The 13,659-nt window shown below is 41.1% G+C and overlaps 1 protein-coding gene across 17 annotated transcripts in view; it reads right to left on the bottom strand.

Moving 5' to 3' along the window:
• The window catches only part of Afdn (afadin, adherens junction formation factor), a 135,729-nt gene that overhangs the window by 12,036 nt on the left and 110,034 nt on the right, over window positions 1-13,659 (bottom strand). For 8 of the 17 annotated variants that reach the window (XM_045159414.1, XM_045159420.1, XM_045159422.1 and 5 more), the window contains 7 exons: window positions 13,436-13,509; window positions 12,341-12,459; window positions 11,463-11,657; window positions 10,343-10,434; window positions 9,797-9,982; window positions 7,265-8,263; window positions 5,046-5,081 (listed from right to left, as the gene is read on the bottom strand). In XM_045159414.1, coding sequence (XP_045015349.1) covers window positions 5,046-5,081; window positions 7,265-8,263; window positions 9,797-9,982; window positions 10,343-10,434; window positions 11,463-11,657; window positions 12,341-12,459; window positions 13,436-13,509 — 1,701 coding nt within the window. The remainder of the gene's footprint in view (window positions 1-5,045; window positions 5,082-7,264; window positions 8,264-9,796; window positions 9,983-10,342; window positions 10,435-11,462; window positions 11,658-12,340; window positions 12,460-13,435; window positions 13,510-13,659) is intronic. The other 9 variants (XM_045159423.1, XM_045159425.1, XM_045159429.1 and 6 more) reach the window with 2 other exon arrangements.

The following is a 13,659-nucleotide window of genomic DNA, read 5'->3' as shown; positions in this document are numbered from 1 at the left end:
CATGGAGACACATACCCAAGTTCCATGATCTGATTGCATTTCTATCTTTGGTAATTCAAGTTCTATCTTTTTGAAACGACAGAAGATGTAACTAACACCTCTCCTTTATATTGCTCAATAGCTTATGGATATTTTAACATATCCTAGCTGTGCATTCACTTGTTTCTGGGCTCCTTCATCCTACTGGTCTATTTCTCTGTATTACAGACTCTCAGCTTAGCCAGGACAGACTTTTTGTTCATCTGGACCTATGGCTGTGGCTGTGGAGATGATGAAATCACTGCATCCTCCACAATCCCCTCAGCAGGCCCAGACCTGGGCTACAGAACACCACTGCTCTACTGCGACACATCTCCAGCATGAGCAGACTCAAAATCTAAAAGGAAACCAAGTCATTTTGTTTAATCTCTAGCCACTACAGAAACCCCTTACATAAATTTCCTGTAAAATATAGTTCAACTTCTAAATAATGACCAGTTTTTCTATACATTGTTTGTAGCAAGAGCTGCAATGTTAACTTTTGGATTTGAAGTGTGTAGTATGCATTCTGGTGAAACAAAAATCTAACAATTTTTTCCTGGGTTGCTGTGGAGCAAAACAATGTATATCTAGTAAAGAATAAATTAGGCTGTGTTATTGCTTTTTCATGTCAATAAGCAATGATGAAACTTCTCAAAAATCTAAAATGCCTTCTCAAAAAGATAAATGGCCTTAACTTTTTCTTTAGTATGAGTAACCTATGTAACTAATAAGCCCACGGAGGGTGATTTATAGGGTAGGCCTTACAGCAGGAGCAGATGCCACTAAAGAACCAGGATGTAAGAACAGGGAACAGTGGCCTCCTCAGAGGACTGTACAAGGAGGAGCATAGCCTGCTATGTGTCCCTATATAAGAAGTCACAACTAATGGCAAAACAGACTCATCAGGACAAACAGTGAGAAACAGCACTCCATCAAAACAACTGACAAAAGCAGTGCAGCAAATACCGCGTGCTCCACAGTGCGCCCAAGGCAGTGGTGAGGCTGAGCTCTCAAGAGGAGCTTCCTTTTCCTTTTTTTTCTACGTGTAAACAGGCTTGTCATGTGACACTACCGAAGCTACACTGATACAGATGATTACTCTTCCAAATCATTTAGTGATTTTAGGAAATCAGAACAATTACTATTCTCCTAAATATAAGTGTTATTTCATAAGTCTATAAACAAGTGAGTTCTGTAAAACAAAATTGTTCCACATCTGGAGGGACAATGATCAGCAAGGAGCCACCTCCCTGTGTTCAGTTCATAAGTTTCTAGTTTTAAATATTTTAGAGAGAAAGAAATGGGAGGACTTGGGGAGAAAAAAAGAGAGAGAGAGTATGGGCACACTAGGGCCTATTTCTAGTGCAGACTCCATATGCATGTGCCATCTTGTGTGGGGAAATTAAACCTGGGCCCAGCAGGCTTTGAAAACAAGCACCTTTAACTGCTCAGCCATCTCCCCAGCAACTATAAGTTACTTTTTTAAAGTAAGGAAAATTAACGGATGTTATTATAACTAAAGGTTTTATCCTCCAATAATTTGTATATTTTTATTTTGCACTTGGGAGGCAGAGGTAGAAGGATCACTGTGTTTGAGGCCACTCCAAGACTACATATGAGTTCCAGATCAGCCTGGACTAGAGTAAAACCCTACCTCAAAAAACAAAAACAAACAAAAATATTGTCTCTCTCCTTACCCCCATCCATAAACATTAATGAGAAAACTGAAAAAATCTCAGACTGGAGAGATGGCTTAGCCCTTAAGGCACTTGTTGGCAAAGCCAAAGGACCTAGGTTCAATTTCACCAGTACCCATGTAAGCCACATGCACAAGGTGGCACACGTGCTTGGAGTTTGTAGTGACTGGAGGTCCTGATATGCCCATCCTCTCTATCAAAAAAACAGTATTTTTTTTTTTTAAAGAAAATTTCTTACTCAGCCATCAAACTAGCCCCTATGCAGCCCAGTGACAGACATCTGCGGCCTTGATGCTGTGCTGTCAGGACAGCGCTTGAGATGGTCTAGGCGCACGCTGTTCTGCCTGCACCCACGCTATGCTGGAGCTGTAAAGCTGGCATTGAAGCTGGAGCCAAGGTTTTGGTGTCTTATTTCTAAAAACAAAAGCATCTTCAGGCTATAAAATAGTGCAGATTCAGATTTTTGTGTTTTAAACTTTATACCACAAACACACTAAAATACCTGGATCACAAGCTAACAATCATGATTAGCTGTTTAAACAAAACAAAGCCATGACTCTTTACTTTGACATTCTTTCTGAACACAGAACTTGAAGTCTATTAAAGCTCTTTAAAAAATTCTCCTATGGGTTTTTTCTGCTTATGTTCTCTTCCTCCAAAAAATGGATTCCCAATATTAAGACAAATATATGAAAACCCTTGAAGAAATACACTGATTCTAGAGACGCTCTTCAATTACTGACCAAAAGTAAGACTTCTAGCCCTTTGGTACCCCAGGACTTGGGTTCACAGGCCAGCTCTGCAATAGACCAAATCCAAGCAAGTTTCTTATGCCAAGCATAGAATGCAATGTCTTCTCTCACAGGGGCAAAGCACACTTAGGACACAGAGGGTCTCTCACAGGAGTGGTGTACACTTATGATACAGAAGGTCTCTCACAGGGGCAGTGCACACCATGACACAGAGGATCATCTACAACACTTGGCATTCCTCTTAGCACAGCTCATGTAGTTCACATTTTTTTAAAAAGACAATTTCCTCACATGTTAAGAACTAACACTCAGCTGTTGAAATAACCCAGTAGCCAGAGACAAGGTATATAAGCAGAAAGGCTCAGAGGTCCACAACACACCTGAACCTCTTTTGGGCAACTCTGATCCTGCATGACCACAGCATTTTATGTCCTACTCCACAGGGCTGCCATATGTGTTTTGGAATGAGCATGTTTCCTCTAATTCCTTCAATAATACTGTCTTCCCTGCAGAGGCACTGTCTGCCCTGGGCAGGGCCTCTAGTATTTCCAATCTTAATGGGTTACAAGAAGACATTTCCTGCTAATGGTTTCTCTGAAAGCCAGTTCTCTAATCAGGCTTCAAAAGTTCGGATGGCTTTTAATCAAACCCTTCTACACCTGGAAGGCTCAGAAGTTTGTGCCTGAGCACATTCTGTATAAAGCAATCGTGAGTGAGGCACCTGAGAGGGGCCCAGCTGGGGTTCTGATGCATCAGAAAAGCCAGTGACACCTGAGAACCATCTTCCCACTGGCAACATCCATTCCTGTGAGTTCATGTTGTCCTAGGCACTTATGACCCATTAACATGTGGCGACAAAATCAAGTGAGACTAGCCTCGGAGGGTTGGTCAGCTTCAGTGAATATGTAGCTGAAAGAGAGTCCAGCAGTATCACTTAATGCAGAGATAGTGTTTCTGTGCAGTAGGAAGAGTGGGGAAGGGCAGGAGCCAGGCTCGGCAGTGTTTCAACCTTGTGGGACCCAGCTGTTCCCAGCAAGACACATCATTTATCCCAGGAGTCTCCTCTAAATCCATCCTGTCACATGCTAAGAACATATCTTTGATCATGGAGAAGCACTGCTGCCTACAGGATTACATGCTTGCCACAACCCATGCTTCCTTCACAGAAGCGGTTCCTAAGGAGAGCTGCACATTCTGACATCCTAAGAGATGGCATTGTTACTACTATTAATACTGGGGAACTGGGCTAACACGTACTTAGAAGGTGCTTAAGATCAATTCAAATAACCAAATTACTTATCCCTTTAAAATAAGAAAAACTCAGAATACAAAATCTAGTTCAATCATTATTCCTCAGTGGTAATATTCATCACAGACATCTTTATAGCACAGAAAACTGTTGTTGGGCCAACAGCAAGCCAATATCTTAAGACAGTGTCTCTGTTATCGCCTGCTGTGGAATGGATGGTGGCACACACTCGTTAAATAACTGCCCCACACCTAAACTAAGGCAGGAGGACCATGGGCTTGGGGCCAGCCTGGGACAAAAAGTGAGGCCCTTTCTCAAAACAAACAAACAAACAAACAAAACAAAACAAAACAAAACCAAAAACAAAGCAAAGCAAAGCAAAGCAAAGCAAAACAAAACAAAAATCTCCAACTGACCCCTAGACACGTTCATATACAATGAGAGGCAAAAAATGTGTACTTTTATTATCTTTGTTTCATGTAAAACAGAACAAAAATACAGAGCTCAGAAAATATACCTTCTGAGCATCAACGTGGGAAGAAGTTTCATACAGTTTTCTCTCTGGGTGATATTACCCACATTATTTAAACTGAAAAGAAAGGCCTACTATTTGGTAAGAAAGCCAGTAAAGAAAATTTAAAGTACTGTCTGATACTTGCTTTTTTATCATTTGGACGACCTAGAACAGATACTGACTTAATGTAACCGAATGTCTAGTAGGTGGCCACAGATATACTACCTCAGCACAGAGTGCTAAATGATGAGATGCCGATCATAAGCATGTTGACCTCACAGTACAAAGTGACTGAAGGTGTTTGCTGGCAGACTATAAACTGGCAAGGCTGATGAACCAATTAAAGTCCACGTGCATGTTAAGTAACTCTTTTCCTATAGCAGAGCGTGACGTCTGAGCTGCATTTAAAGCTGTGAGCAATAGCAATTCCATTTCAAATGAGTCCATTACTAGTGAATATTTAAAAATCTATTTTTAAAAGAATGAAAAATTACTTAGTGAAAAATGTATTTCATTTGCTCAGTACTTGAAACTATATATGAATACACAGAATCATGTTATGACTAAAACTGTGAAAAGGTCAATTCCATAAACAAACAGTAACACTTAAAATGAACAAAGGAAAGAAAAGGATAGGGTGACTAGTCTAGTAACATTCAGAGGCATGCTTCTAAATGGTCACAGAGGTGGTCTCCCAATGCAGGAGAGCCTAGGGAGAACTGACTACTGAGAACATAAAACAGCCACCACTAAAAGAGAAAAGAAAATCAAGACAGAAAAAAAGTACAAAAGGGAAAGAAACAAGAACATACCAAATCTAGAACAGAGATTGCTGGCATAGCAGTCTGCTGCAGGTAATAGAGAAGGGGAAAAAAAAAAGAAAGATGAAGTGTGAAACAAAAAGTTAGGTTAGACCTGTATTCCGCCACCGGCATTCTTTGCTGCTGTAATGCTTCATCTGGTTTTGGACAACTCGATGAGAAAACTACAGAACCAGACTAGCTTCTAGTATTCAAAAATAGAAAATGTCCACATGGTATTAAGTATTATGAGCTTCATCAGTAAGAGACATAAAAACTGTAAAAAAATCAAGATTCTCTTAGTGCCCTTATTTAAAGACTAAGATATTACCTAAAAATGACTGATCAATATAATTACTTCTTACTAAATTATCATAAAATGTTCCAAATATCATAATCCATACTAAAGGCTTGGAAATAGTAAGTGTAGCAACCATTTAAAAAAGCTGACAAATTTCAATAAAAATTTCATCCTCACATAAGGGTAGTTAATGTTTCACTATCGCTGGGATTGGCTGCAATAGGAACAGATGCAGATGCTCCACTTGCCTGACATAAGTAACATCTGGACACTCAGAGGAGGAACTGCACTGAAGTCACCCTTTGTGTAGATCTCAGAGTTGGGAAGTAAGGCTGTCTCACTGTATCCATCAATGGCCAGCAAGTCTAGCTGACAATGGCTCTGAGTGCCTGACAGCTGTGACCACCAGACAATGAAAATTATTCAAGGTGTCCTTGTGGCAAAAGTTCTAGCTAATTAGGTGGTTGTTCTTATGAATAGTCATTATGGTAAATTTAGTCATTCTTGAGTTTAGCACTGACACTAGTAAAAATACCCATAAAACAAGAATATTATATTCTATTCTCATTTAAATGAAGTGTGTAAAAAGGATTTGAGCTAAATTTTGGGCAAAGTTATAAATGTTTAGCTGAGGTATGTATATATGAACAACTATGTGTGTGAGAGACTTTAGGAAGAATTCACAGAGCAAACTGAAAGAGGTCTGTCCTACTGCTAGGCTCTGTGGACTCACTAACATGATATAAAGGATCAAGATGTCTGTCCTAAAAGCTATTGTTTTAATGAACAGCACTGTGCAACAGCTAAAATTAAAAACGAAATCCAAAGATAAAAGCCCAGTCTCTTGGCAATTTTCCCTAATGCTACATTGTACAAATGAATGTTGTCATTGATGCTCACTTACATGACAAGGTAATACCCAGTGCCCAAGTTAACAAAGATAAAAACCTATTTACAGCTCCCCTGGGAAGGGTAGCAAAAAAAAAAAAAAAAATCTCCCTTTCATCTAAAATTTGGCATTTTAATAACTTAGCTAATTTAAATTTTACTGTGAAGTTCCCCCCCCCCCAGGAGGCAGGGTCTCGCTCTAACTCAGGCTGACCTGGAATTCACTATGTAGTCTCGGGGTGGCCTTGAACTCAAGGCAATCCTTTCCCCTCAGCCTCCCAAGTGCTGGGATTAAAGGCGTGCACTACCATGCCCAACAAGTTTTTTATTTGAACCAAAAGAAAAATTATTTTTATAATGTGAAAACATAAATAAAATGATAAACAAAGTTCTTATACTTTTTTGTTACAATGATAATCATTAATTTAACAAATACTTGCTGTTCAGTAATTTTACTGTTGAGTAACATTACTATAGATTCTACTTCCTCTAACATTGTTTGAAGCCTGACATCCTGAAGTTTCCTCTGCTCACGATTGAAGGATAAGGGCCACAAGCTTCTAGCCACGTAACGTGTGACTCCATTAGCACAAAGCCAGAGAACTGCATGTATTACATCTGTGACTGTTTGAACATGACAGCAGATTGGAGTGGCTGTTACAGTCTACATGGCCTATCTCAAGTCTCAGTTATTTACCATCTGGCCCTGTAAGTGAGACTTTGCCAACCTCTGATCACAACTGTGAGTGATCATTATCAGGTATCTGTTTTCTCAACCAAAGTATTGTAAAGAGGATAACTATGAGGCTACTAATTAAAACAATGAAGCCTCATTTGAATTATATTAATTCTTGTTAAAGCACACATCTCCAAACATTCCAGCCCTAGGGGCTTGGCTCATTTTTCTAGCACATCTGCCAAGAATACCTATAGTGAACACCAGACACTCAGGGGCCTCTTAATTCTTCCTTCACTCCACAGCAAAGACCTGCAAGTTAACACAGGGAGCACAGATAGCACAACCAAGGCCCTTCCTCTTTACCCTGGCTCTCCGCTCAGCCTCAAGGCGCTGCATGATCAGCATGGTGTCCACATCATCGTCTTCCTCCTCCTCATCATCCTCGTCCTTCTGCTTAGACTCTTGGAGTCTCTTCTGAAACTGCCACTCCAGCATAAGCTTCCGCAGGCGGTCACTCTCCTCTGCGGTGCGGTCAGCCTTGTTCTGCAGCTCGTGGATTTCCTTGCTCAGCATGTCCACAATGTGCATCTGCTGTTGCTTCTCTAGCTTCTCCCTGGCGTCTCGCTTCCAGGGGTCTGGAGACAGGCTGTCCCCAGAGGACAGCTCCTCTTTGCTGATGGTGATGTACTGCAGGTCTCTGCGCTCGATGGTACGAGGCTGTTGCTGGGGCTGCAGCTCTCGAATAACTGTTTCCTGGGACCTCTGCAGTGTGGAAGGCTTTTCTGGCTTCACTTGCTGGGCGGCCACAGGAGAGAAAGAAGTGGGGTTCAAGGACTGTGTTCTCATTTGCCCCCATTTCCGTTCCTGCTCCCTGCGCTTTCTCTCGCGCTCCTCTTCCAGGCGAGCCTTCTCCTTCTCATACCAGCGCTGGTGCTCCTCCCTCTTCTTCCTCTCTGCAGCAGCCACCTGTGCTGACTGGACTCCCCCCTGACTGGCAGGAGGGGGCGGGAGTGGCAAGTCCACTGGCATCCCATCAAAGTCACTGGCATAGTGGACAGGAGGTGGAGGGGGTGGTGGAGGCAGGTCTGTTCTAATGGGCTGGGAGACAGCCACTGGGGTAGGCAGTATTGCTGCTGGGGTTTTCCAACGGCCAGGGCCACTTTTGGTCAGGGTGGAAGCAGGGGTGACTGACTTGGAAGAATGGTTCAGGTGCTCTTGGCTGGATGTACTGGATTCTACCGAGGAGCTCTGATTGATCCACATATCGCTATCACACTTTCCATCCATGGTGGCTTCTACTCTATGTCGCTCAACTTGGTAAGCTTTCTCTTCCCGAAGCTCTTCCTGGGAACGGGTTACACGCTGGGAAAAGAAAAAGGGGAACTGTTATACTTGAGCCATTCACCTGAAGAAATTCGCAAAAATTCACAGGTATTTCATCCTCATAGAGAAGGAAGACTACAAAAATTATGGGGCGAGTATATGGCTGAAACTGTTCTGTGGCTCAGTGATGGACTAGGAGAGCTGTGGATTTCTTCAGAAAGAATATGATCCTTCCCTGCACCAGTGGAAGGGGAAAACAACACATGAACACTATAATTTCTGGCACTGTCCCCTTTGCTCAGATGGGTTCTGGCATCTGCCTAGGCTCTAGAGGGCCAGTCACAGAATGGATTTCCATGAATGAATGTGTATGTGGTTAAGAAAAACAAAAATTCTTCTCTGTCATAAAGTCTAATTAGTACATAGCTATCATTGTGTACATCTTGGTTCCACTTCTGAATGTGCTCTGAAGCTCAGGAACAGCTTCTAATGATGATTGCAAGACATTTCCAAAGATGCTTTGGTTCCAATTTCAGCCATGTTGAAAAGACAAGAGTATCAATATGATGAATATAAGGTTGTGTCCGGATTTGAAGAAAGAGATAAAAACAAAGGTACTTTTCCTAGAGGGCTAATATGAAGCCTGCAAAGTGGCATGTGTGGAAGCAGTTTACAGTGACAAAAATGGCCACTATGTTGTCCAAGGCAAATATAATTTCCCAAACTGAAGATGTAAATCTGGAAAATAAATAATTTTTCTTAAAAAAAAAAACTGCCAGGCATGGTGGTGCATGCTTTTCATTTCAGTACTCTGGAGGCAGAGGTAGGAGTATTGCCATGAGTTCAAGGCCACCCTGAGATTGCATGGTGAATTTCGGGTCAGCCTGAGCTAGAGTGAGACCCTACCTTGAAAAACAAAAAAAACAAAAGCAAACAAACAAACAATCCCCCCAGACAGCTCCCCCAAAAAGAAAAAAGCATAATTTTAAAACAAAATTCTAACAGAAAAAAGTAACATTAGCATCCAGCATTTAGGCACAGCTTTACTTTATAAAGCAGTCCGGGACCTTCACTACTGGGTACACATTCTATCAACTACATAAAGCTATAGTCTGGAATCCAGGAAACAGGACAGCTTCTGTTAGTAACACTGACACTGAAGGTCTGTCACCCACTGGTGTCCCTCTCTTCAAGTCCTACGCCCACGTTTTCTGTCTCACTTCCCAACCTACCAACAAGCTCCATAAGCCAAGACAGAAACGAAGCACAAGCTGTGTCCCTGGGATTTTATTTCCTACTCCCAGAACCAGTGGGCTTCACACCTCAATGCTGTTCACTACCAACATTTCATTAAATAAATCCTTTTATTTATTTATTTTTTACTGTGTTCTATCCAATCCCTTTTTCCTCAGGCTTCACCATAAAATCATGAAAGCAAAAAATAAGGACAACCTTGCTGTTATATAGGAAGTATCAGTTCTGCCTTAGAAACCACCCAGCCTTTATGATGTCAACTTGTCTATGTTACTTCTTTGAGAAAAGACAGAAGTTCGTAGAACCCTTATTTCTAACCTGAATTGCAATACTGGAATGATTACTATCTGTGTGCACGTGTGGCTTATCATCATAATTTGGCCATTGGTTCTGAGGCGGAGCCATCCGATCCTGGGATTTGGAAGCTGGGAAGGTAAAATACTCTCTGGTATATGTCTGAGTTGGAATGGGGTAGGCTTCAGGTCTAGGTGGAGGGCTCTGCTCCTGTAAAATAAAAGTAAGCTGTTTATAACTATATAATAAATAATTTATTTTTTAGTGATCTGTTTTACAATTTAAAAAATAGCATATACATTACATATATATAACACATACATATATATAAAATACTGTGTTAAAAATTAAAAGGTACTTCTAAAAACTGGATCCTACGCTGTACATAATATTTTATTTTCCTGATTAACTTAAAAATACCTGCTTAACATATCAAAAATTAAAAGATTAAAAATCATAAATGCATAAATTATATATAGCTAATGCTAACTTCTTGAGAATTGCCAACTCAGATATTCTACCAAAACCCCAAACAATGAAGTGGAACGGCTTTCGGCTCATCTCTCAGACCTCGGTGCAGAGGTTTCCCGTGGAGACAGATGTTATCTTAGCTGCTGTTCCAGAGGTATATGTGTTCTTCCCACCAGGACTGGGGGGCTGATCTGTCAAAAACAAAGGGAAAAGTTTCATGTTAAAGAAACAAGCCAGTGCAATCTAACAAGATTTCCTTTCTTTCTTTTTTTGTTTTTTTTCCAGGTAGGGTCTCACTCTAGCCCAGGCTGACCTGGAATTCACTATGTACTCTCAGGGTGGCCTCGAACTCACAGCAATCCTCCTACCTCTGCCTCCCAAGTGCTGGGATTAAAGGCGTGTGCCACCACGCCCGGCTCTCTAACAAGATTTCTTTAAGAGCAGTATTTAAGAGCATCATGAATCACCACACAGTTAGTGTGGAGTCTAGCAAAGAGCCAAAGACAAAATATGTGAGAAGCTGGTTTCCCACATCCCCAAATCATGTGTCCTGCCATCAGAAACCAGAAGGAGGGCTTTTTTAACACCATAAAAGACATATAGAAAATGCCTGAGGAACTCTGAGTCTTGTGTCTTTACTGTATATCCTTCCATTTTCACTCCTTTTTTTGGGGGGGGGGGTTATCAGCCCTTAAAAAAATATAAAAACCGGGCTGGAGAGGTGGCTTAGCAGTGGTTAAGTGTGTGCCTGTGAAGCCTAAGGATCCCAGTTTGAGGCTTGTATTCCCAGGACCCACATAAGCCAGATGCACAAGGTACACATGCATCTGGAGTTTGTTTGCAGTGGCTAGAGGCCCTGACACACCATTCTCCCTTCCTCCCTCTCTCTCTTTCTCTTCCTCTCTCTGTCTGTCATCCTCAAATAAATAAAAATATACTTTAAAAAATATTTAAAAACCACCTTGGCTTCTATTAGTAATTTGACAACTTCTGCTAGAGGTATTAACAATGTGCTTTTGCCTACAATGTCCACTGAGTCAAAAGTTTACCAACTCAGTTTTATTTCTGAGTAGAAGGATGTTATGACACTCCTATGAAAACTGCCCATCATTAGCCAAAAAGTAGTAGCTTTCATTTAGCAAATAACAAAGCAGTGTGTCCCTCACGCCTGACTGTGCCTAGGCACATACTTAGAAAGTGAGAAAGTGGTTCCTCTTACTTGCCACATTGGGGCTGGAACGGTGATCGGCTCTATTTTTCATCAGTCTGTCATCACCAGGCAATTTCTTTGGTTCACTGTATTCTGTCCAAGGCAGCTGAGGACTCTCTGGGGACCCATTTTGAGCAGAATTATTATAAAGTTCAAAGCCTTCACTCTTTGGGCGGGGTTTACCTGAACCACGGCGATCTGAAACTGAAATCAAAGCATATTCATTCTTCTTTTCATCGGCTCTGAAATTCATTTTATTTAAAATACTGTGAAAAACTTTAAAAGATGAATCTACAAATATTTAAATTTCATAATTGGTCTTATATACAAATGTTATTTCTTATGCTATGATATTATTGGCATAAAACTACTACTAGCATAAATGTGTATATATCCCTCCCATAGAGAACAGATTTCTTTAAAGACTGCATTTTTTGGGGGGGAGGCTTTTTGAGGTAGGGTCTCACTATAGCCCAGGCTCACTATGTAATCTCAAGGTGGCCATGAATTCATGGCGATCCCCCTACCTCTGCCTCCCGAGTGCTGGGATTAAAGGCATGTGCGACCACGCCCAGCTCTAAAGAATGCATTTTGAGTTTGTCTATGAAAACACTACACCAACAACATAAAGCTACATCCTCATACAAGTAGCTGTTAAGAGAAACATATAAGTTTGCTCATCATCAGTACTGAATGAGAATCTACTGCGGCTGCACTACATAAGCTCACTAGCCACTGAAGCTAAAGAGTTCTTGGGGACATGGAGGGGAACACAGGTGAACAGTGCAGGCTTGGAGGTGGATGGTGCCCATCTGAATCCTGTCATACTGTGGGGTCAGTACAAGTCAGTTACTCTGTTGCAAGTGAAGGGGGTCTCTAGTCCTTACTTCTATGCATCATAGGAGATGGCTGGTTAAGAAGGGTGGCCAGTCCGTGATAGATGGCACCTTGCTTTGCAACTTCAAGTGTAACCACAGAACTTGTTCTTGTCATTAGTTCTGCTGCCCTGAGAAAAGAATGTTGTAAGTGTAAGAAAAATGAGTGTACACTGTCACATGGAATCATGTATACTGAACACCAATGCTCATATTCCCCAGTCTCTTCTGCTACTTTGGGCAGTAATTCTGACTTTCCAAAAGACTATTTTGACCAAAAAAAAAAAAAAAAAAACTAAAATAGAGCTGGAGAGATGGCTTAAGGCGCTGGCCTGTGAAACCTAAGAAGCCATGTTTAAGTCTCCAGATCCCACATGAGCCAGACGCACAAGATGATGCATGCACAAGGTTGCACATGTATGCACACAAGGTGGTGCATGAGTCTGGAGTTTGATTTCAGTGATTGTGGAGGTCCTGGCATACCAATTCTCTCTCTCATAACATGCTCTGTCACTAAAAATATGTAAAATAGATCCCATTAACATATTAAGAATATTAACATTAAAAATTTTCATAAGTACTATGAATATGTATTTGAGTGGAATATATATTTTCATTTAAAATAAATGTTATTTTTCTTATTCATTTGAGAGACAGACTGAGACAGACAGACAGACAGACACACACACACACACACACACACACACACACACACACACACAGACAGAGAGAGAGAGAGAGAATATGAGAATGGGCATGCCAGGGCCTCCAGCTACTACAAATGAACCAAGTCCAGATGCATGTGCTACCTAGTACATCTGGCTTATGTGGGTACTGGGAAATAAACCTGGGACCTTAGTCTTTGCAGGTAAGTGCCTTAACTGCTAAGCCATCCAGTCCCCCCAAAATGTTTTATATTAAAATATATACTTGCATTGATGATGATGAGATTCATGCATACTAAGAATTTTACATTTAAAAAGCTAAGGCATAATAAAGGTACAGAGATATTTCAGCATTATTTTCCATATCCCAATTTCAAAACTGGATGCAAAATATCACATAAATATGCTAAGACTATGACTCAAACTATCTAATCAATCATACCTTTCCTGAGAGAGTCCAACCAGACTTCGTCCATCCACACTAAGAAGCTGGTCACCTGCAGCTAGCCGTCCATCCTGAGCCATCCCGGAAGATAGAAAAATGTGTTAAAGAGGAAAAAAAAAAAAAACAGACTGTAAGTGCAATGTTTGTTTCATGCTTACCACTTAACCACACTTCTATTCACACCAGTCACTGAACTCACCGCTCACCACACTTCTATTCAC

Source organism: Jaculus jaculus, chromosome 9 (assembly GCF_020740685.1).
Source record: "Jaculus jaculus isolate mJacJac1 chromosome 9, mJacJac1.mat.Y.cur, whole genome shotgun sequence".
Lineage (NCBI taxonomy): Eukaryota > Metazoa > Chordata > Mammalia > Rodentia > Dipodidae > Jaculus > Jaculus jaculus.
Note: the sequence above shows the minus strand (reverse complement) of the source record. Positions and strands in the feature narration are given on the sequence as shown.